Source organism: Bos taurus, chromosome 2, assembly GCF_002263795.3.
Source record: "Bos taurus isolate L1 Dominette 01449 registration number 42190680 breed Hereford chromosome 2, ARS-UCD2.0, whole genome shotgun sequence".
Classification (NCBI taxonomy): Eukaryota; Metazoa; Chordata; class Mammalia; order Artiodactyla; family Bovidae; genus Bos; species Bos taurus.
In genome coordinates this window covers 29,860,307-29,881,453 of record NC_037329.1, presented here as the reverse complement: position 1 = coordinate 29,881,453, position 21,147 = coordinate 29,860,307, and the positions used below count along the sequence as shown (strand labels likewise).

At 36.4% G+C, this 21,147-nt stretch overlaps 1 protein-coding gene across 1 annotated transcript in view; it reads right to left on the bottom strand.

Annotated features, from left to right (window-relative positions):
• The window catches only part of SCN7A (sodium voltage-gated channel alpha subunit 7), an 81,154-nt gene that overhangs the window by 18,434 nt on the left and 41,573 nt on the right, over positions 1 to 21,147 (bottom strand). The window contains exons 11-16 of the mRNA XM_010802033.4: positions 15,574 to 15,670; positions 14,657 to 14,901; positions 11,760 to 11,933; positions 9,821 to 10,177; positions 5,242 to 5,682; positions 2,115 to 2,217 (exon numbers count right to left, since the gene is read on the bottom strand). Coding sequence (XP_010800335.2) covers positions 2,115 to 2,217; positions 5,242 to 5,682; positions 9,821 to 10,177; positions 11,760 to 11,933; positions 14,657 to 14,901; positions 15,574 to 15,670 — 1,417 coding nt within the window. The remainder of the gene's footprint in view (positions 1 to 2,114; positions 2,218 to 5,241; positions 5,683 to 9,820; positions 10,178 to 11,759; positions 11,934 to 14,656; positions 14,902 to 15,573; positions 15,671 to 21,147) is intronic.

Genomic DNA, 21,147 nt, shown 5'->3' with positions numbered 1-21,147 from the left:
CAATCATTTATTTACAGTATCTAATATAGATGTTCTCTGACTTATAAACATTAGATTTATACCCCTACTGTAGTGACCACTGCAATTGCTAAGGAAAAAAAAGAAAAACTTGTGAGTTCCATAATAGTAAGGAAGAAAGGAAAAAAACCTTGATGCTGGGAAAGACTGAGGGCAGGAGAAGGGGGTGACAGAGGATGGCATTACCAACTCAATGGACATGAATTTGAACAAACTCTAGAAGATAGTGAAGGACAGGGAAACCTGTTATGCTGAAGTCCATGGGGTCACAAAGTGACCCACAGGCACAAATCAGCGACTGAACAAGTAAGTAAGTGTATGTTAATCGTGTCCAATTCTTTGTAATCCCATGGACAGTAGCCCATACCAGGCTCCTCTGACCTGGAATTTCCCAGGCAAGAATATTGGAGTGGTTTGCCATTTCCTGTTCCAGGAGATCTTCCCAACCAAGAGTTGAAACCCATATGTCTTGAGTCTCCTGCATTAGCAGGGGGATTCTTTACCACTGCACCACCTGGGGACCATAGCCAGAAAAAAGAAACTGTGAAAGGTGCAGATGACTTAGAACACCCTCTTACCCTATTAGACAGAACTGAGAATAGAAGCTACCCCTACTCCTACAAAACAAACACACCCACACACACCATCTTCTGACTATTAGATTTTTTTGGCATAATGCCTGAAAATTCATTCTTTGAAGATTCACATGGCATAACAAGCATTTTCATTTAAATATACAAATATTCATGACATAAGAGGTATAATATCAATTAAGTAAATTAAATTTATCCCAATTCTTCAGTGGCATGGGATAGAAATTTTGAATAAGACTATTTAAGGAGCTAAGCTTGGATTATGGAGTATTTTATGGGTAGGGTACAGGTGTAATTCTATCTTCTGGTCAAGAGAGTTAGCATAAGGAAAACCTGAGGCTTGAAAAGGGTGTGATTAACTGATAAGAGAATGAAGCATGGAGTGGGTGGAGTTTAAAATCAATACATTTTAACATTTTCCCTAGAACCAATTTATACATTCTTGGTCAGAAAAATACAGGAAATGTTTTCTCCCTGGTCTTGTATCATACAAGTCCTAGAACTCAGGCTACTGAGAGCAGAGTCTTATTTCTGAGTATAGGAATTTGAACATTTAGGAATTGCCATTTTGACGATTTCAGTGATTTTAAATATTTAGAACCTATGGTTATGTGTCAGTCTTGATAGACTAATACACTAATACACCTAATACAGACTAATGCACAGTGGCTCAGTCATCTCCGACTCTTTGCAGCCCCATGGACTGTAGCCCAACAGGCTCCTCTGCCCATGGAATTTTCCAGGCAAGGATACTAGAGCAGTTTGCCATTTCCTACTCTAGGGGATCTTCCCCACTCAGGGACTGAACCCATATCTCTTGTGTCTCCTGCACTGGCAGGTGGATTAGTTACCACTAGCACCACCTGGGAAGCCCCTTTAGGAAACTAAATTAAATTATAAGTTATAGAGGTGCATGTTACATGTTTAATAACTTAGTCAACTGACCGAAGCCCTATATATTTCTTAATATTCATGGAGCTTAATATTCAATAAATGACTTATACATTTGTTTTCCTATGAGTATTTTAAATATTGACCCCATTCTATGAGGTATAAGCACACACACACACACACACACACACACTAATTTAATCTTTCTATTAATCCCATGAAGTAAGTCTTATTCTTATCCTCATTTTACGTATTAGGAAATGAGTCAGAGGAGGGTAAGTAAAAGCTAGCAAGTGGTGGGCTGGGATCTGAACTCAGTATGTCTGATTTCAGAACTAAAACTTTTAACTACTTCATGAGACCCCCTAGGAAGCAGCCCCTTTTCTCTATTCCAAACATTGACTTTTTCTTTGACATTTATTATAAGTTTCTATTAGGATATATATGAGCATGAGTGCATGTGCACACACACAAACACATCTGCATGTGTATATTCCTTAGTCAAATTAATAAACTCTTTAAAATTAAAAGTGTATTTAATAGTATTATTTAGGTTAAGAGAAATTTAGCTTAATGTTAATATAATGATTAAAATAACTTATTTTTTCTTACCATTTCTAAGATGCTTTGGCTTTTCACATTCGTAGACCATTTCTTCTTCAGAGAGAACAATATCAACTGTACTACATTCAGATGAGCTCGACTGCTTTACTTTCTGAAAAGTAAGTCCCACCAAGAAAGTTGCCATTAAAGTTTCATTTACTCACTATAGCTAAAGTTTATGTCATTTTCAGGAAAAAGAAAAATTATGTACAGAAAAACTACTGTCAAAGTAAAAGACTTTATGCCAATTTCATGATTGATATTAAAATGCATACAGAGACTTCCCTGGTGGTTAAGACTCTGAGCTTCAAGGCAGGGTGCAGGGGTTCGATCCCTGGTCAGGGAATTAAGATCTCACGTGCCATGTGGCATGGACAAAAAGTAAAAACGAAATTAAAAATAAATTTTAAATGTATACATATCTCTGGGAGTTGAAATGTTTAAAGATATTTTAAAAATTAATTTAAGATAAAATAATTTTCACATTAAAATGAATATATAGTGAATAACACTGTTCTAAAAGATGTATAGGCTATCCCAAATTTCTGAAAAATCTAGCTAGAATATATAAAAAACTACAAATATTTTGTTCTACCTCTGTCTTTTGCACAATAAATGTCAAAGAAATAAAATTAGCAAGTTTTGTTTGCTTTAAGCCATATATTGTCAATTTTAAGACATTATACTTCTCTATTAAAAACATAAAATAGTCAGCAGGATATTACTTTTAAACAAACAAACCTTTTAAAAGGTTATTTGATTTCCCTTTGTATTCTCTTTATTATTGATAAAATAAGGTATAGCAATGCATTGATTTGGGAGTAGATAATAAATTAATATTATGTAATATTCAAGCATACAATAATTGAAAATCATACACTATATATTTAAATGATTCATTAGAGTATTTAAAACCCTCACACATAAATTATTTGATATGATTTTCTCAAAATCCTGTATTTATTATTTTAAATTTATAAATAAATCAAAATTCAAAATTATAAACCATTTTAGTAAAAGATTACTTAGTGACCAATATATATGGCTACATTATGAAAAAAAGTGTTTCAAAATCTGATTTAAGTTTGATGTTATTTTTATGAAATTTATATAATTATATATTTGTACTAAAAGATAAAAGTTCAAATACCAAAGAAACAAGAACATGAATCTCTGAATGATCATACCACTTGTAATTTTTATATTTTATTCTTTGCTTTTTTAGATCAACATCCTAAATACTCTTGGGCTACATAATCTGGAAAGTGATTAATTAAATATATAATGAAATATATAAATGATAAAATCTTCTTTGAGTACTTAATCAATCAAAAGAACCAAATAATTATGCATCTTAAGTAATAACTTCTAAAACTTCAACATTTACAGTTATATTAAGTTCCATCTTTCCTATATATTTCATATCTCAGACTTTCTAATGAGACTGACAAGAAGTTTTTCAGATTGACAAGAAGTTTATCGCAACATATAATGTGTTGCGATAAATAGCAATTTTACCCAGAAATGTATGGTAGCACATGCCTTATAATGTTGTTATAGTTTAAATAAAATCAGTGTGCAAAAGAAGAATGTTTTTCATTTCCTAATAATGCTATTAATTGAAGGAAAATGGACCTGACAAGATTAGGTATGATAAGGAGTGAAAATGTTTCTCTGAAACAAAGATGCCTTTACCAGAAACTAGAAGGGCTCTAGATAATTGAAACTTAATTCCTGTTAGAAGGGCAATTTGATAAGCTATTACAGAGAGCAGCTGATAAGGTGGAAGAGGTCTGGGAGATAAGATGGTGCCAGAGACTTTGAGGATCTGGAAAAAGACATTATCTTCCCTGCCCCATGCCAGTGAATGAAATAAAACAATTCTTTAGTGAAGTTCAATGGAAGTGGCTTACACTGCACGTGATCCCTGTAGATTAAATGGCACCTCCTACTAAGACACTGTGCTACTTGCAAATGAAGACAGTAAGACTGGATTCACTAAGGTATACATTTTTAAAGCTAAGTGAAAGGCAGTATCTGCCCTTCTTTAAAGGTGATCCTTTTTTTTTTTCCTTTGGGTTTCCTGGTGGCTCATTGTAGGCAGTAAAGAATCTGCCTACAATGCAGAAGATGTGGGTTCAGTCCCTGAGTCAGGAAGATCCCCTGGAGAAGGAAATGGCAACCCACTCCAGGATTCTTGCCTGGAAAATCCCACAGACAGAGGAGACTGGTGTGTTACAATCCATGAGGCCACAAAGGAGTTTGACACGACTTAGTGTCTAAACAACAACAACAAATTGTTTACATTTACAACTGATGTTTCTTTTACCCTTTGGTCTTTAAGTCCAACTCAACTGCTGCTGCTGCTAAGTCACTTCAGTTGTGTCCGACTCTATGCGACCCCATAGACGGAAGCCCACCAAGCTGCCGTGTCCCTGGGATTCTCCAGGCAAGAACACTGGAGTGGGTTGCCATTCCTTCTCCAATGCATGAAAGTGAAAAGTGAAAGTGAAGTCACTCAGTCGTGTCCGACTCTTAGCGACCCCATGGACTGCAGCCCACCAGGCTCCTCCATCCATGGGATTTTCCAGGCAAGAGTACTGGAGTGGGGTGCTATTGCCTTCTCCCATGTTATAATGTATGTTGCAGAAATAAACTGACAAGAATCTTAAAATATTAGCAAGTAGGAAAATATCTGTATCTTAGCACTCTTCTAGTCCCATCTTATATTTTAAAGATGATAAAGCCTAGGACAGTTTAGTGACTTCTCCAGTAGTATGCATTAATTATAAAAATCTAGGTTTCTTCAATATGCTTTTTATCACCCCATTAACTGAAGATATTACAATTATGTTATCTAGTGTTTGCTAAGTGCTTCCATATTTTAGACATTATTCTATGCACTATTGAACTATTTTTCTTAATCCTTCTATCTCTTCTGAGAAATAGATACAATTTTATCCTCATTCACAGATGAAGAAACTTAGGAAGTTTAAGAAACTGGATCAGGAGAAGAAGTGCTACAGCTAGGACTGAATGGATAATAACCTAACTTTGGAACTTCAGCATTGCTTCACTTCCTTGTCAATAGTGCCATCAATCAACAGTACGAAACCATAATGTTAAAACAACTTACCTCTTTGCTGCTTCCATCACCTGACTTGCTCTGAATCTCCTTATTGTCTGGATTTTCTATATCAGATTCTTCTGAAGCAATGGGTACAGTTTCTGAGACACTGGGACTGGGGATTAGTGACTGACTCTCATTTTCGGTCATTGTGTTTTTCTCTGTGCCGCTGCTTTTTTCCTTATCCTTGAGGAAATCTTGGGTGTTGCTCAATTCAGAGAGAGTATGGTCAGAAATATTCTCTTTAACATAGACGTCACTTATATTGTCCATTGTTTCCTCTAGAACATTTTGTTTTTTGCATACTATTTTAGAAAGCAGATAATTTATTCCTTTTTTAATTCTTGCCATTGCACGCTGGAGATTTTTTGCTTCTTCAGAGAATTCTTCAGTTGTTGCAGGCTTGTATGAACTAAATGAGATGATCAACGCCAGAAACAGGTAAAGTATCTGAATGAGGAAGTAAATGAAGCTAAATGCATCTCATTTTTTATTTTCTTTCAAACAACAACAACAAAAAATATTTTTAAAAAGCTGGCCTGCAATCTGAAAACAGCATACACACTATGATGCTCTTTAGGCTATTCAATTCTTACTCATCTACAGAGGGTTAGTTGCTGTGTTAGGAATTTGGATAGCCAGAAGTTTACAATGTTCTATGAAATATCATTTGTTTCTCCTTTACAGATGAAAACCACAAAGCTTACAGATGCCAAGTATCAAAGGTCACAGAGTCTGAACTTAAGTCTGTCTTACTCCAGTTTGTTTTCTTTTCTACTAAGCCAGGCAGAGTCTCCCAAGGTGAGAAAATCAATTGCTACTCCAGGTGGCTGAATTCACGTCAACCTAACTCAGAAAGATATGAATGACATCTTCATGGGTACTGCAAATTCATGAGGACTCTCCTGGGGAGAGAGCTATCCCTAGTTTTGAAGTCCACATCTAATTTCCTTGTGATGTGCAAGCACAGGGTTTAGGTAGGTTAGTTGATTCTCTGTGGTAATAAATTTGGTCAAATAAGAAAGAGATGAGTAATGGAAGGATCACTCCTAATATATGCAAATTATTTTGAATTTGAAGATAGTGTGTATTTTAACCTTTACTATCACTGAGAAATAAGATCAAGCCACGTCCAATTTCCAGAGAATTAGATTTTAATTTTGTTTCTTTTTGTAGAGTATAAATTATAATTTTAGATTATAAGATTGAGATAATTAGAGATACACTGATTATTCTTTTAAAGTAATAATTTAGGCATTTTGTCCATTCTGGAAGTTTTCTCTCTTCTCTTCAAATATTTGAGCTTTTGGAAATTTAAATTACTTTATGCTTTACATATTATTTTTAAAGGGAAAATACAGTAGGAATTCTTACACTGACAATTTATGTGTACATAAAATAATTAAGTATATGGAGATCTGCAACATTCATTTGTTAAAATATCTTACAGAATTTTGGATCTATCTGAAGAGATGAATTCTCAAACACTCTGATAATTGCTGAGTTTCTCATGCACATATACACCTAGAATATTATGAAGTACCCACCAAATTGTGTTCAATTCTAATGGATTACCTTTAAATCTCAATAACGAAATCTTTTTATCTCTTAGGAATATAGAAAGCTCAAATAAGACTCACTTGGGGAAAAATAAAAATACTTTTGCAGATAATAAAGTCATAAAATAATCTTAAATGCAACCATAGTTTGGTGTATAAAATAAAATGGAGGGTTTAACATTTGGCTCAGCATTGGAAATTTCTTACATGCAAGATCTCTGGAACACTAACATATATTTTCTATAACCTACAATGACAGAATCTCAATGGCTGAAAAACTGAAAACTGAAAACCAATGATTGAATGTCAGTATGGCATCACCAATGCAACGGACATGAACCAAGGCAAACTTCAGGAGATGGTGAGGGACAGGGAGGCCTGGCATGCGGCAATCCGTAAGGTTGCAAAGAGTCTGACACGACTGGGCGACTGAAAAACAACACCTACAGACTAGTTTGATTGTTCTCCCACTAGTGTCCCATTTTGCTATCAAGGTTTATTTACACAGAATCTGGGCAGGGGCTCCACGGGCCTTGTAGAAACTACCTTATAACATCTCTATCATTCTCAAAGGACGAAGAGCAAGAACAAGCATAATTTCAGGGTGGTAGGTGTTTTCCCTTTGTTTGGTTAAGTATTGTTCACAGTGAGAAAAAAGAAAAGGGTGTTAATTAAGAATTTCATGACTATAAGCTTCATATGAGTCGGAACCATTTTTTCTCTTCAGTAGATAACTAGCACAATGCAAAGCACTAAGTACATGATAAAGTATGAAATATTTGTTGAAAAATCAATTAATTATGGAACTAACGAAGGATTTCTATGTCAGAATTTGGAGAGGAAAAATTATAATACAACAATTGTATTTTTAAGAGCCTATGATCTAACATTTCTTATATCTTAGACATGTGTATACACACTCCCTATCATGCATATATACATATGCAATGAGTGTTAAAAGACTGAAAATTAAGTTGAAAATGCCGTGATGTAAAGAAAGAACTGTGTAACACTGTAAAATGCAACCACTTTCTGGGACATGTGATCCCTTCCTTCATGGAGGTTCTAGCTTAATAAGGAAGATAGACAAGTACATGAACAATTAAACACAGTGTCAGTATGTAGTTAGGACAGGAGTAGATCCAGGGTAAATAAAAGCAATGAGAAATGCACTGATACAATGGATTTTACTCTGTGATTTTTTTGTTCCCGTCTTTTGGGAGATCCGCTTGATCTCTGTGACTTAGGAGTAAAAAGTAACTATTGAGTCTCTTTTTTTCCCAATAAGAACAAATATATCTTATAAGCCATTTTTTTTTCCTGAGAAGAATTATGAAAGTGAAAGTTGTTCAGTTGTGTCTGACTCTTTGCAATCTCACGGACTACACAGTCCATGGAATTCTCCAGGCCAGAATATTGGAGTGGGAGGCTTTCCCTTCTTCAGGGGATCTTCCCAACCCAGAGATCAAAGCCAGGTCTCCTGCATTGCAGGCAGATTCTTTATCAGCTGAGCCACAAGGGAAGCCCTAGAAGAAGTATAAGATACTTCAATTAATGTAATCACTCCAATTACTGGAAATTTAGGAGTGAAAGTGTTTCCTCTTAGTTAATGTATGATAGTTTCAAAGATCAGTGGGTTTCAAAATTTGCTGCACAATTTAATCAAATTGGATTTTTTTTTTTTAATCCTGATGACTAAGCTATATCCACATAACAATAAAATCGGAATCTCTGGGGATGAATCCAAGACATTAGTTTATTTTTATTAGTTCTCCAAGTAACTCCAATGTGCAGTCAAATTTGACAACCAGTGCTACATTTAAGTGCTTCTTAAAATTTAATGTGTACACAAATCACTTAGGGATATTGTTAAAATGTAGATTCCACTTTCACAGTTCTGGGATGGGGTCTGAGAGTCTACATTAATGACTGTCTCCCACATAAAACCAAAGCTACTTTGAGAAGCAGGTTATAACCAATGAAAATATGATGAACATCATGTATGCAATTTTTCAGCAGCCACATTGAAAGTATAAACAAAAACAGGTGAAATTAGCTTAACTAATCCATTTTATTCAACTAAGTGTATAAAAATATTATAATTAAAATGTTTTCACTTCAGTCATTTCCAACTCCTGATGGCGCCATGGACCGTAGCTCACCAGATTCCTCTGTCCATGGGATTTTCCAGGCAAGAATATTGGAGTGGGGTGCCATTTCCTTCTCCAGGGGATCTTTCCAACCCAGGGATTGAACCTGCATCTCTTGTGTCTCCTGCACTGGCAAGTGGATTCCTTATCACTAGTGCCACCTAGGAAGCACTTTCAATATAAGAATTATAAATGAAATCATTTACATTCTTTTTGGGGGGAGGGCAGGAGGAGAGGGGGACAACAGAGGATGAGATGGTTGGATGGCATCACTGACACAATGGACATGGGTTTGAGTGAACCCCGGGAATTGGTGATGGACAGGGAGGCCTGGCGTGGTGTGGTTCATGGGGTCGCAAAGAGTTGGACACGACTGAGCAACTGAACTGAACTGAACTGAAGACTTCAAATTCAGTGGGTATTTTACACTTATGCTATGCTAAGTCACTTCAGTCGTGTCCGACTCTGTGTGACCCCATAGACGGCAGCCCACCAGGCTCCCGCGTCCCTGGGATTCTCTAGGCAAGAACGATGGAGTGGGTTGCCATTTCCTTCTCCAATGCATGAAAGTGAAAAGTGAAGGTGAAGTCGCTCAGTCGTGTCTGACTCTTAGCAACCCCATGGATTGCAGCCTAACAGGCTCCTCCGTCCATGGGATTTTCCAAGCAAGAGTACTGGAGTGGGGTGCCATTTACACTTTTAACATATCTTAAAGTGGACCGCTCATATTTTAACTGACTAATGGCCACATGTGGCTAAAGGCCTCCATATCAGACAGCACAGTTGTAGACCACTGGCTTCCACAAGTCTACATTATGAAAATGCCAGACTACAATACATAAGTTTTTCAAGGAAAGTTTTAAAGCATGGATTACTTACCAATAATTTTCCAATTAAAATCACCATCATGTAAAAAGGAATACAACTGAATTGGCCTGCTACCTTAAAGCAATCCCATAAAGTTTCTATCCACTCTCCACAGAGAATCCGGAATACATTCAGGAAGGAATGGAAGAAATCATGCATGTGCCAGTGTGGAAGCTGACAGTCTTCATTTATGCTGCAGACATATTTTTTATATTTTGAACCATACAGGTTAAGGCCAACCACAGCAGAAAAGAATATAAAGGTGAACAACAGCAGGACCAAGTCTTTCAGGGCCACAATTGAGTTACAAAGAGTCAGCATCAGAATCTTAAATGTTGGCCAGTATCTTCCCAGTCTAAAAATTCGTAACTGATGGAGCAATGTAAAAAACAACAAAAATAAGAAAAAAATAACAAAAACTCTAGTCACTATTAATTACACTGTACATTTACAATTTTTATTAGCATTATACACATAAACATGTGTAGTCTCTAATGTAATATTCACTCGTGAGCATTATTAATACTAAACACTGAAAATTCAGTTTATATACAATTTTTAATACACTTACATATTCTACAGTTTTTTATACTAAATTGAAGTATACTTTCTATTGATCTGTCAATTCCCTTTTTTTTTCAATATTATACTATTAATAATTACTCCAGTTTTGTTTTAATATCTGGTAAAGCAAGTATCCATTCTTTATTTTCTTTTTCCAAAATATATTGAATATTTTCCCACATTTCAACATATAGATGATATTGGAAAAGTCTCAAGGGTCCATTGAAGTCCCTTGATAGCTCTATTGTATGCATGAGTGCTAAGTTACCTCAGTTGTGTCTGACTGTGACCCCATAGACTGTAGCCTTGCCAGACTCCTCTGTCCATGGGATTTCCAGACAAGAATACTATTGTGTATTTACCTTTAAAATTAACATGAGAGACCAAATGAAACATTCTAGGTTTAGTCTAAATATTTCACTTAATCACTAGATTTAAAAATTTTTATTCACATGGCACAAAATCACTTTAATATTTGAGTCATTTAAAATCCACATATTGTTTTTGTATGTGCTATACCTTCCCCAACTTTTTCTGGTATGTAGTTGGCTTTTGGGACTCAAGGGTTAGGACTTAGTACTTATTCATGTAAAACTTAATCATCTGAGGTTCAATCTGTTACTAGTCTTTCAGATATTTTGATACAATCTTTTATTATATTGTCTGTATTTCCCAGTCTTGCTTCATTTATAAATTCAATAAATACAACTTTTATATTTTCATCTTACTCATTAGATAAGCCTATGAATAAAGACAGGGTTCTGAAGAATTATTTAGATAAGATTAAATCTACCTAATTGTTCCTATTTCTGCTACATTCCTTCAACTTGTTAACAGAATAAGACAGTAGATTATTTATCAAATACCCAACATTTCCATAAATATTATTCTAATAACATTATTTCTTTGCTTAGTTTTCTGATGTTTTTACTACCACCTACATTTTATGCATATATTGATTCTGACTTAATAACCTTCATAGCAACATTCTATTAGCCTGACAGTCCTTCTTTTATAAAATTTTCAAATTTACATTTAGATATACTCACCTGATTCTAATTCTTTAGTTACACATTGGCATTCAGCTTTTTGGACTCTCTATTACTCTGTTTCTCAAAACTGACCCAGTAATCCTGACCCTGCTTTATAGAACTATATCTCAAATTCACTGTATATATGGCTTGTTTCTTTTAATGCCTGGGCCAAACAGCATTAGAGACTACTTACTCTTTTCTGGGTTACTTTCTAAGCTTGTTATATATGAATTATTTCATTTAACAGTTCCAACATACCATCAGGATAGGTATTACTATTCTTCCCACTTTATGCCTGAGAAAACTGAAATGAATTTTTATAAAATAAAATTTAGGTCTTGTATTCTACTTACCACCCTGAATGATCGTAAAATAGCCAGTCCATGAAAATTTGTTAGATAAAGTTCTGCTAAACCATGGAACACAATTAGGCTATCATAAATGTTCCAGCCTACTTGGAAATATCCATATGGATACATGGCAATTATTTTAAAAATCATTTCTGCTGTGAAAATTCCAATAAACACCTAAATAAAACAAAACACAGGGATAAGAATATGATTCCAATAGCTCTATCAGAACCCTCATACACAGAATAAATTTTCACTGTCACTTTCTTCATATTTTCTCTGTCAAAATATGATTAGTTTGGAGTCTACATCACAAGGACAGGTTCATATATTTTGTTTGACAATCTAATATCAAACATTGTATATAGAATCTTCAATTACTTTAATAAAAGCCATCTTGGAAGAAAACAAAAGAATATTTGAGGGTGAAAATCTTTTCATTTTGAATAGTTCCTTTGGGGATAAAGAGTACATATTCAGTTCAGTTAAGTTCAGTCGCTCAGTCGTGTCTGACTCTTTGCGGCCCCATTAATTGCAGCATGTCAGGCCTCCCTGTCCATTACCAACTCCCGGAGTTCACTCAGACTCATGTCCATCGAATCAGTGATGCCATCCAGCCATCTCATCCTCTGTCGTCCCCTTCTCCTCCTGCCCCCAATCCCTCCCAGCATCAGAGTCTTTTCCAATGAGTCAACTCTTCGCATGAGGTGGCCCAAGTACTGGAGTTTCAGCTTTAGCATCATTCCTTCCAAAGAAATCCCAGGGCTGATCTCCTTCAGAATGGACTGGTTGGATCTCCTTGCAGTCCAAGGGACTCTCAAGAGTCTTCTCCAACACCACAGTTCAAAAGCATCAATTCTTCAGTGCTCAGCTTTCTTCACAGTCCAACTCTCACATCCATACATGACCACAGGAAAAACCATAGCCTTGACTAGACGAACCTTTGTTGGCAAAGTAATGTCTCTGCTTTTGAATATTCTATCTAGGTTGGTCATAATTTTCCTTCCAAGGAGTAGGTGTCTTTTAATTTCATGGCTGCAGTCACCATCTGTAGTGATTTTGGAGCCCCCAAAAATAAAGTCTGACACGGTTTCCACTGTTTCCCCATCTATTTCCCATGAAGTCATGGGACCGGATGCCATGATCTTCGTTTTCTGAATGTTGAGCTTTAAGCCAACTTTTTCACTCTCCTCTTTCACTTTCATCAAGAGGCTTTTGAGTTCCTCTTCACTTTCTGCCATAAGGGTGGTGTCATCTGCATATCTGAGGTTATTGATATTTCTCCCGGCAATCTTGATTCCAGCTTGTGTTTCTTCCAGTCCAGCGTTTCTCATGATGTACTCTGCATAGAAGTTAAATAAGCAGGGTGACAATATACAGTCTTGACGAACTCCTTTTCCTATTTGGAACCAGTCTGTTGTTCCATGTCCAGTTCTAACTGTTGCTTCCTGACCTGCATACAAATTTCTCAAGAGGCAGATCAGGTGGTCTGGTATTCACATCTCTTTCAGAATTTTCCACAGTTTATTGTGATCCACAGAGTCCAAGGTTTTGGCATAGTCAATAAAGCAGAAATAGATGTTTTTCTGGAACTCTCTTGCTTTTTCCATATTAAGATATTTAATTTTTAAAAATATAAAAGGAAAATTTAAAAATATAGATGATCTAAAAAAAGGTAAACTTATGAAAACTGTCATTTGAAAACTATACTGGTAGAAATAACTAAATTATTGTTTTGGTAGCAAATAAATATATAGTTCAAAATTCATAACAACTGACAGTATTAATATCAAGCAACTGTGCTGTGCTGTGTTTAGTCGCTCAGTCATGTCTGACTCTTCGAGATCCTGTGGACTGTAGCCCGCCAGGCTCCTCTGTCCATAGGGATTCTCAAGGCAAAAGTACTGCAGTGGGTTGCCATGTCCTCTTCCAGGGGATCTAAACCCAGGTATCCAGCATTGCAGGAGGATTCTTTACCATCTGAGCCACCAGAAAAGCCTACTATTCCTGTTGTTTAATTACAAGCAACTAAACAACAGCAATAAAAGCAAACAAAATTGAATAATATAGATTGAACAAAATTGATTGAATAGGACTTGTTTTTAAACTCATGTAAATCTTTTTCTTTTGCCTTTTTTTACATGGAAAAAAAAAAAGGTGAATTTCTAAAATACCTTGCCAGAAAGATAAGCTCCAGTCTAAGGCAGGTTCAGTTGTAACAGGATTCAAAATTCAAGTGGCAGTGAAGTACTTTTTCACTGTTACTCACTCTTTTATTTCACCTCTGCCCTTGTGATCTAGGGGCTACCATATTAAGACAGCGGATATTTGAGATGGGAGAGGAAATAAATAATTTCTATTTAACTTGACTGCATTGCAGCTAGCTAGAAATCTTAAATTTAAACAGACTCTAGGTAGAAATCTCGGAGAAGGCTATGGCACCCCACTCCAGTACTCTTGCCTGGAAAAATCCCATGGACGGAGGAGCCTGGTAGGCTGCAGTCCATGGGGTTGCTAAGAGTCGGGAACAACTGAGCGACTTCACTTTCACTTTTCACTTTCCTGCATTGGAGAAGGAAATGGCAACCCACTCCAGTGTTCTTGCCTGGAGAATCCCAGGGACCGGGAAGCCTGGTGGGCTGCCGTCTATGGGGTCGCATAGAGTTGGACACGACTGAAGCGACTTAGCAGCAGCAGCAGCAGCTAGAAATCTATTCAAAGATAAGAACATTTACAAAGGAGGGCTTGGAGAGGTAAGGAAGCATGAAAACAATACTTCATTTAATACTCATACAATGTATTTGCAACATTTTGGAGTTATAAAGTAAAATAATGAGGATAACGGTGACTAAAGAAAAGCTGAAATTGCAGGAGAAAATAACTTACAATGAGAGCCTTACCACGTTTCCAATGCTGAGAATATTGCTGGTTTCCAGACTCATTGGATAGTGTTCCAAGGCCAAAAAATGTATGTTTAGAATAATGCATATGGTAAGGAAAAGATCGGTAAATGGGTCCATTATAATCCTGTGAACAAACTCTTTCAGTTTTAACCAACAGGGAGAACAATCCCAGATCAAGAAAGTTTTAGCAAATTCATACCAACAAAATGGGCATCTCTGCCTGGATTTTTTAAGCTCTGAAACTGAAAGAACAGAAAATTATACATGAGTTAATTGTTTATGTAAGCACTAAGCATCTAATTAGTAGAAAATTTTGCATGCAAAGGGAGGTTATAACGTAGACTTCTGATTTTGAAATAGCAAACAGAAATATTTTGAATTAATGAAAATCAGAGCAAAGTAAATTTCCTCTATTTTGCTCATGCTTGCTGAGTTAGACAAATGAAAATGAAAAAATTATGTACTAGAATTAAAATATAGGAGTACTTCTCAAGAAAAACTAATATGGAATATAACTGAGAGTACCATGTGTATAATTTTAGATTTATATGCTTTACAAAATAATGTCTTTCAATATTGTCTATAATAATGATTACTGGTTATATACATATTACAAGTAGAGACAAGTATAAAAAGAGCCTTAAGATGTTAATGTTATATACCCCAACCTGTATTTTTAGTTAAAATGCTCATGTCACTTTCAGTGTTAAAGAAAATTCCTTGGCAGTTTTTGGTGGCCTTTTCCAGTGTTTAAAACATGCTTATGAAATTTGGAACTGTTAACCCTAATAGTCTCAGGTTCTTCCTTAAATTTTAGTTATTATCAAGTAAAGTTCTGAAGAAACTGGAGGGTTTCTTAACAGTGAGTTATACGAATGATACCTTTCATCACGTCTAAATATTTTTTACTTTACCTTCTTTATGGCTGATGGTAGCATCACCCAACACATCCAAAGAAGTAATCACGGAAGTTGATGATCTTTTCTTCATTTCTATTTGTATGGTCTTGGTCTAAAAAGAAATTTGATGAGTCTAATTCTGGCTTCTCCCCTTTGTAGATTCAAGACTATGGTTATAAGAAGGTTTATAACCTACTTAAAAATGCCAATTCTTACTTCCCAAAACCTTTCTGGGTTCCATAATTTGCCACTTTTTACACTATAGGTACTTTTTTTTTGGCTGTGTGGATGAGAGATCTTAGTGCCCCAACCAGGGATCAAACCATCGCACTTGCAGTGGAAGCACATGTCCTAACCACTAGACTCTCAGGGAAGTCCCACCATACGTACTATTAAACCGACTTAGGATTGTTTAGAAAATATATCTGCATTACTTGTAAGTCAACCAAATCACGTTATACTATGAGGTCAACTATAAAAGGAGTAAACTAGAGAATGTTAGTGCTATTACCCGTATTTGACAAAGAACTCAATGTCCAGTTTAGAATTATTGTGGAACATCCAGTTGGCAGATATGCTACTGAATATTAACACTTTACATTTCTCTAACACCTTATATTTTTAAGGTGTTGCTGCTGCTAAGTCGCTTCAGTCGTGTCCGACTCTGTGCGACCCCATAGACGGCAGCCCACCAGGCTCCCCCGTCCCTGGGATTCTCCAGGCAAGAACACTGGAGTGGGTTGCCATTTCCTTCTCCAATGTATTAAAGTGAAAAGTGAAAGTGAAGTCACTCAGTCGTGTCCGAGTCTTAGCGACCCCATGGACTGTAGCCTACCAGGCTCCTCTGTCCATGGATTTTCCAAGCAAGAGTACTGGAGTTGGGTGCCATTGCCTTCTCCGTTTTAAGGTGTTACTTGAAGATATGTTAACTATGACTTCATAAACTCTCTTGATTAAATCAAATTATTTGGTGTTGAAATGATAAAATATGTCTCATGTAATATCGGGTAACAGAATGAATTTTAAAGGATGGGTCTGATTAGAATACACATAATAATCCCCCAAAGAAATCATTTCTTTCTGTCCCTCTTGTCTCTTGTATAATGGTTTTAAGACATCCTGTTTGGCTGATACAGTTACAAAGTTTAAAAGAACCCTTGCATTGGAAAGGCACTCAAAACTCTAAGGTTTTGATGTAGGTGTTACAAGCTCTACACATTCATGATTATCACAAGTATGGCCCCAGAGGTTTCTAGTGATCATGAGTAAATTTTGTTTTTGAATTTAAACTGTAAGTAACTGACAAGGGGTAGATGATATTGCACCATAGAACTCCCAAGGATTTTTACATTCGGCACACACAAAGAATAATAATATTTGTATGTTTGTTAATTTGGTAAATAGGTGAGCTTAATAGGTGAAATAGTGTGTGTTAGTCACGCAGGTGTGTCTGACTTTTTGTGACCCCAGAGACTGTAGCCCACCAGGCTCCTCTGTCCGTGGAATTATCCAGGCAGGAATACTGGAGTGGGAAGCCATTGCCTTCTCCAGGGGATCTTCCTGACCCAGGGATGAAACCTGGGTCTCCCTCATTGCAGGCAGATTTCTTTGCCATCTTAGTCACCAGTGAATAAACTTACGTAAGTGAGGTACCTTTTGAATAAGGATAACTGGCATGGGCACTGAGGGAATTAATGGTTGAGGTTCACTGATAACCCAGAACACCCTGGCTGGCAGGCTCTGCTGTGGTCTATCTGAAGTCCCAGAAGAGAGATCAAGGAAATCATCAAATTCGTCTCACTCGGTATCAGTCAAGTTCCCCCTAATTTCAAAAATACTAGAACTCAAAGAGGTAAAAACCAACTCCACTACATACTGAGTTCCATCAGAAAAATGACAGGTTCTTTAAGTCTACAGATCTCTGTTGCCTCACTTTTTTTCTTAATTGAAAAAATAAGCAAAAGCTCAGGATGCAAAACTTATTTATCTGGGCTTCCTTGGTGGCTCAGACGGTAAAGTGTCTGCCTGCAAAGTGGGAGACCTGGGTTTGATCCCTGGGTCGGGAAGATCCCCTGGAGAAGGAAATGGCAATCCATTCCAGCACTTTTGCCTGGAAAATATCTAAACCATGCTTATTCCAGAAAGTATTTTCTTATCTGACTTACAAGGCTACATACAATATGTGATAGTTTATATAATTCCAAATTTCTATGAATTAAAATCCAACAGAACTATAATTTTTCTCTTATTAAAGTCCAAGAGGAATTTGCCAGGTGTTTCTTCATAAAGATACTCTGTCAAATCGTTAATAATATCCTCCAGTATAATCTTAATACTGAGGAATTATTTCTCAGAATAATTCTGCTTCTGATAGTGACAACGTTTGATGAATTTACATCAAAGAACAATCCAGTAAAGATAATCATCCGTAGTTGGAGGGGCAGTGGAGTGGGGAGGGTAATAATATTATTGTTGATACAGTCAAGGCTCAATTCTTTACTGATTTAGCTTGAACTGCCGTCTATGGCGGAGAAGGCAACCCACTCCAGTACTCTTGCCTGGAAAATCCCATCGACGGAGGAGCCTGGTAGGCTGCAGTCCATGGGTCGCTAAGAGTCAGACACGACTGAGCGACTTCACTTTCACTTTTCACTTTCATGCATTGGAGAAGGAAATGGCAACCCACTCCAGTGTTCTTGCCTGGAGAATCCCAGGGACGGGGGAGCCTGGTGGGCTGCTGTGTATGGGGTCGCACAGAGTCGGACACGACTGAAGCGACTTAGCAGCAGCGGCAGCAGTGGATACATTTGGGCTTCCCTGGTGCTGTGTGGTAAAGAACCCACCTGCCAATGCAGGAGACTTAAGAGACGTGGGGTTCGATCCCTAGGTCGGAAAGATTCCCTGGAGGAGAGCAAGGCAACCCACTCCAGTATTCTTGCCTGGGTAATCCCACGGACAGAGGAGCCTGGTGGGCTACAGCCCATATGGTCAAAAGAGTTGGAAATAACTGAAACGACTTAGCATGCACACATGCAAGGCTGTATTTTAGGATATAAAATGAACAAACTACATTATCAGTCTAGTAATATATTTACCTTAATTGAGCCTTTCAAAAATATTGAATAAGTGCCCAACTACTAAGTTGGCTAACTACTAAAGATATTGCTATTTTATAATGCAAATTGAGAGGACTATGATGGGAAAAAAATCTTTTTGAAAGTATAAGAGCTAATAAGGGCATATGCCTGAATTTTAGACAATCCAATGTTAAAATTAGACTGGAAGGGGCTAAGATTCTTCTCAGCACTGATTTCAATTTTCTCTGGAAGGGAGCTATTAATAAGGAAGAACTCAGTCATACTTCTGGTGTTAAGCAATGAACACCTGGAATGTTCTATCTTGGACTCAGGCTCTCTCTCCTTACCGAAACCACACTGGCCTATTTCATTCTCTAACTCATCCTGTTCCTGCCCATCAGAGAGCAAGGACTCATTCTTCAGATCTCAACTCAAGTGCCGGGACCTCATAAAAACCTTTTCTGACTCAGAGAAAACTTTATTAAAGGCTCTCAAACACTATGTTTCTCACTTTTATAGCAACTTCCACATTTTCATTTAATTTTCTTAGGGAAGAATAATATGCACCAGGTACCCAATAGGTTGCTTCAACCATTAATTACATTATACTTTCCGTTTTTCATGTATTACCCACCCTACTTTTTTCCTGAAGTATTGTAAAACAAATTTCACACATCATAAAATTTCAGGGTAAGCTCTTTTAAAAAATAATCACACCACCACTGCCAAAATCAAGGAAAATTAGTAATTCCTTAATATTATCCAATACCTGGATCATGCTCAATTTTCTTTCATTACTCAGAAACATTCTATTATAGTTAATTTGTTCCAATCAAAATACAAAAGGGGTAAAACTTTTTTTGGTTTGTAGTTCTGTTGGTTATCTTATATCATTTTATTTATCCTATATGATTTGTTAAAAATACTGAATCACTCATAGAATTTTCCACATTCTTAATTTGGCAGATTATATCTTTTTAGTGTAATTTAATGCATTCTTCTCTCCTATAGTCTCTAGAAAGAGATGGTTAGATTTAGAAGCTTATTAGACAGTGCAGATTTTGGCAAGAACATATTGTGGTATTTTATGTTTCCTATTTAAAAACATCAGGAAACATGATGCCTGGTGGTCCCAGTTACAGATATGCTATAATAATTTTATAGTTTATCTCCCCATTAGACCACTAGCTTCATGAAGATAGACAGTGCATTTGTATTCACTAATTTTTAAATCTCCAATGTTTAATACAATGCCTAATACAGAAAATTGCCAATGATGTTTCATTTAATTATACAGGTGAATTCTAAGATTGTCATTTTAGATGTGCAAATATTTTTTAATACCTACATTCTACTGTTGTATGTATCTGACTCTTTTCTGAAGTTTTGCCAATAACTGAGAATTCATAGACAAATTTCACCTAGAAACTGTGTAATTGATGGAATAATAAGGTTTCAGTGTTGATTCTCTAGAACAATGATGAAAAATGTGCTCTTTCTCACTGTCGAGAAATCAAATACCTATAAATATAGATCGAATTTTGCAACTGGAACTCCTCAATAAGAATTAAATTGAGAATCTGTGAAGACACTATTTATGTGTCTGGCACATGATGTTGTTCAGTCGCTAGGTCATATCTGACTCTTTGTGACCACATGGACCACACCATGCCAGGCTTCCTTGTCCTTCACTATCTCCCCGAGTTTGCTCAAAGTCACGTCCATTGATCGGCGATGCTATCTAACCCTCTCGTTCTCTGCCACTCTCTTCTCCTGGCACATAGCTGACAATAAATATTATATACTATTATTATTATTGTCATTATTATTATTTTAATTATCCCTAAAAGGGGGACACAGTAAAAGACTTGAGAATTTCATATTGATGAGTATTCTCCATATGGACTGCTGTGCCTTCTTGCAGTTGTCTTCCTGTGTTTCCTATAATTAATCAATACCATTTTTTCAGTTGCTTAGTATACTCTAAGCAGTGCTAAGTGCTTTATAAGCATCTATTTAATTTGAATCTCACAACTTATGACAGATATTATAATATACACCTTACAGATGAAGAAGCTGAGGTTTAGACCGGTTAACTTCAGATATGTAAATAATACACCCTAATGACAGAAAGTGAAGAGGAATTAAAGAGCCTCTTGATGAAGGTGAAAAAGGAGAGTTAAAAAGCTGGCTGAAAACTCAAAATTCAAAAAACAAAGATCATGGCATCCGGTCCCCTCATTTCATGGCAAATAGATGGGGAAAAAATGGAAACAGTGACAGGCTTTATTTTCCTGGGCCACAAAACCACTGTGGCTGCAGCCATGAAATTTAAATACACTTGCTTCTTAGAAGAAAAGCTTTGACAAACCTAGACAGCATATAAAAGGCAGAGATATTACTTTGCTGATAATGGTCCATATATTCAAAGTTATGGTTTTTCCAGTAGTCATATACAGATGTGAGAGTTGAACCGTAAAGAAGGCTGAGTGCCAAAGAATTGATGCTTTCA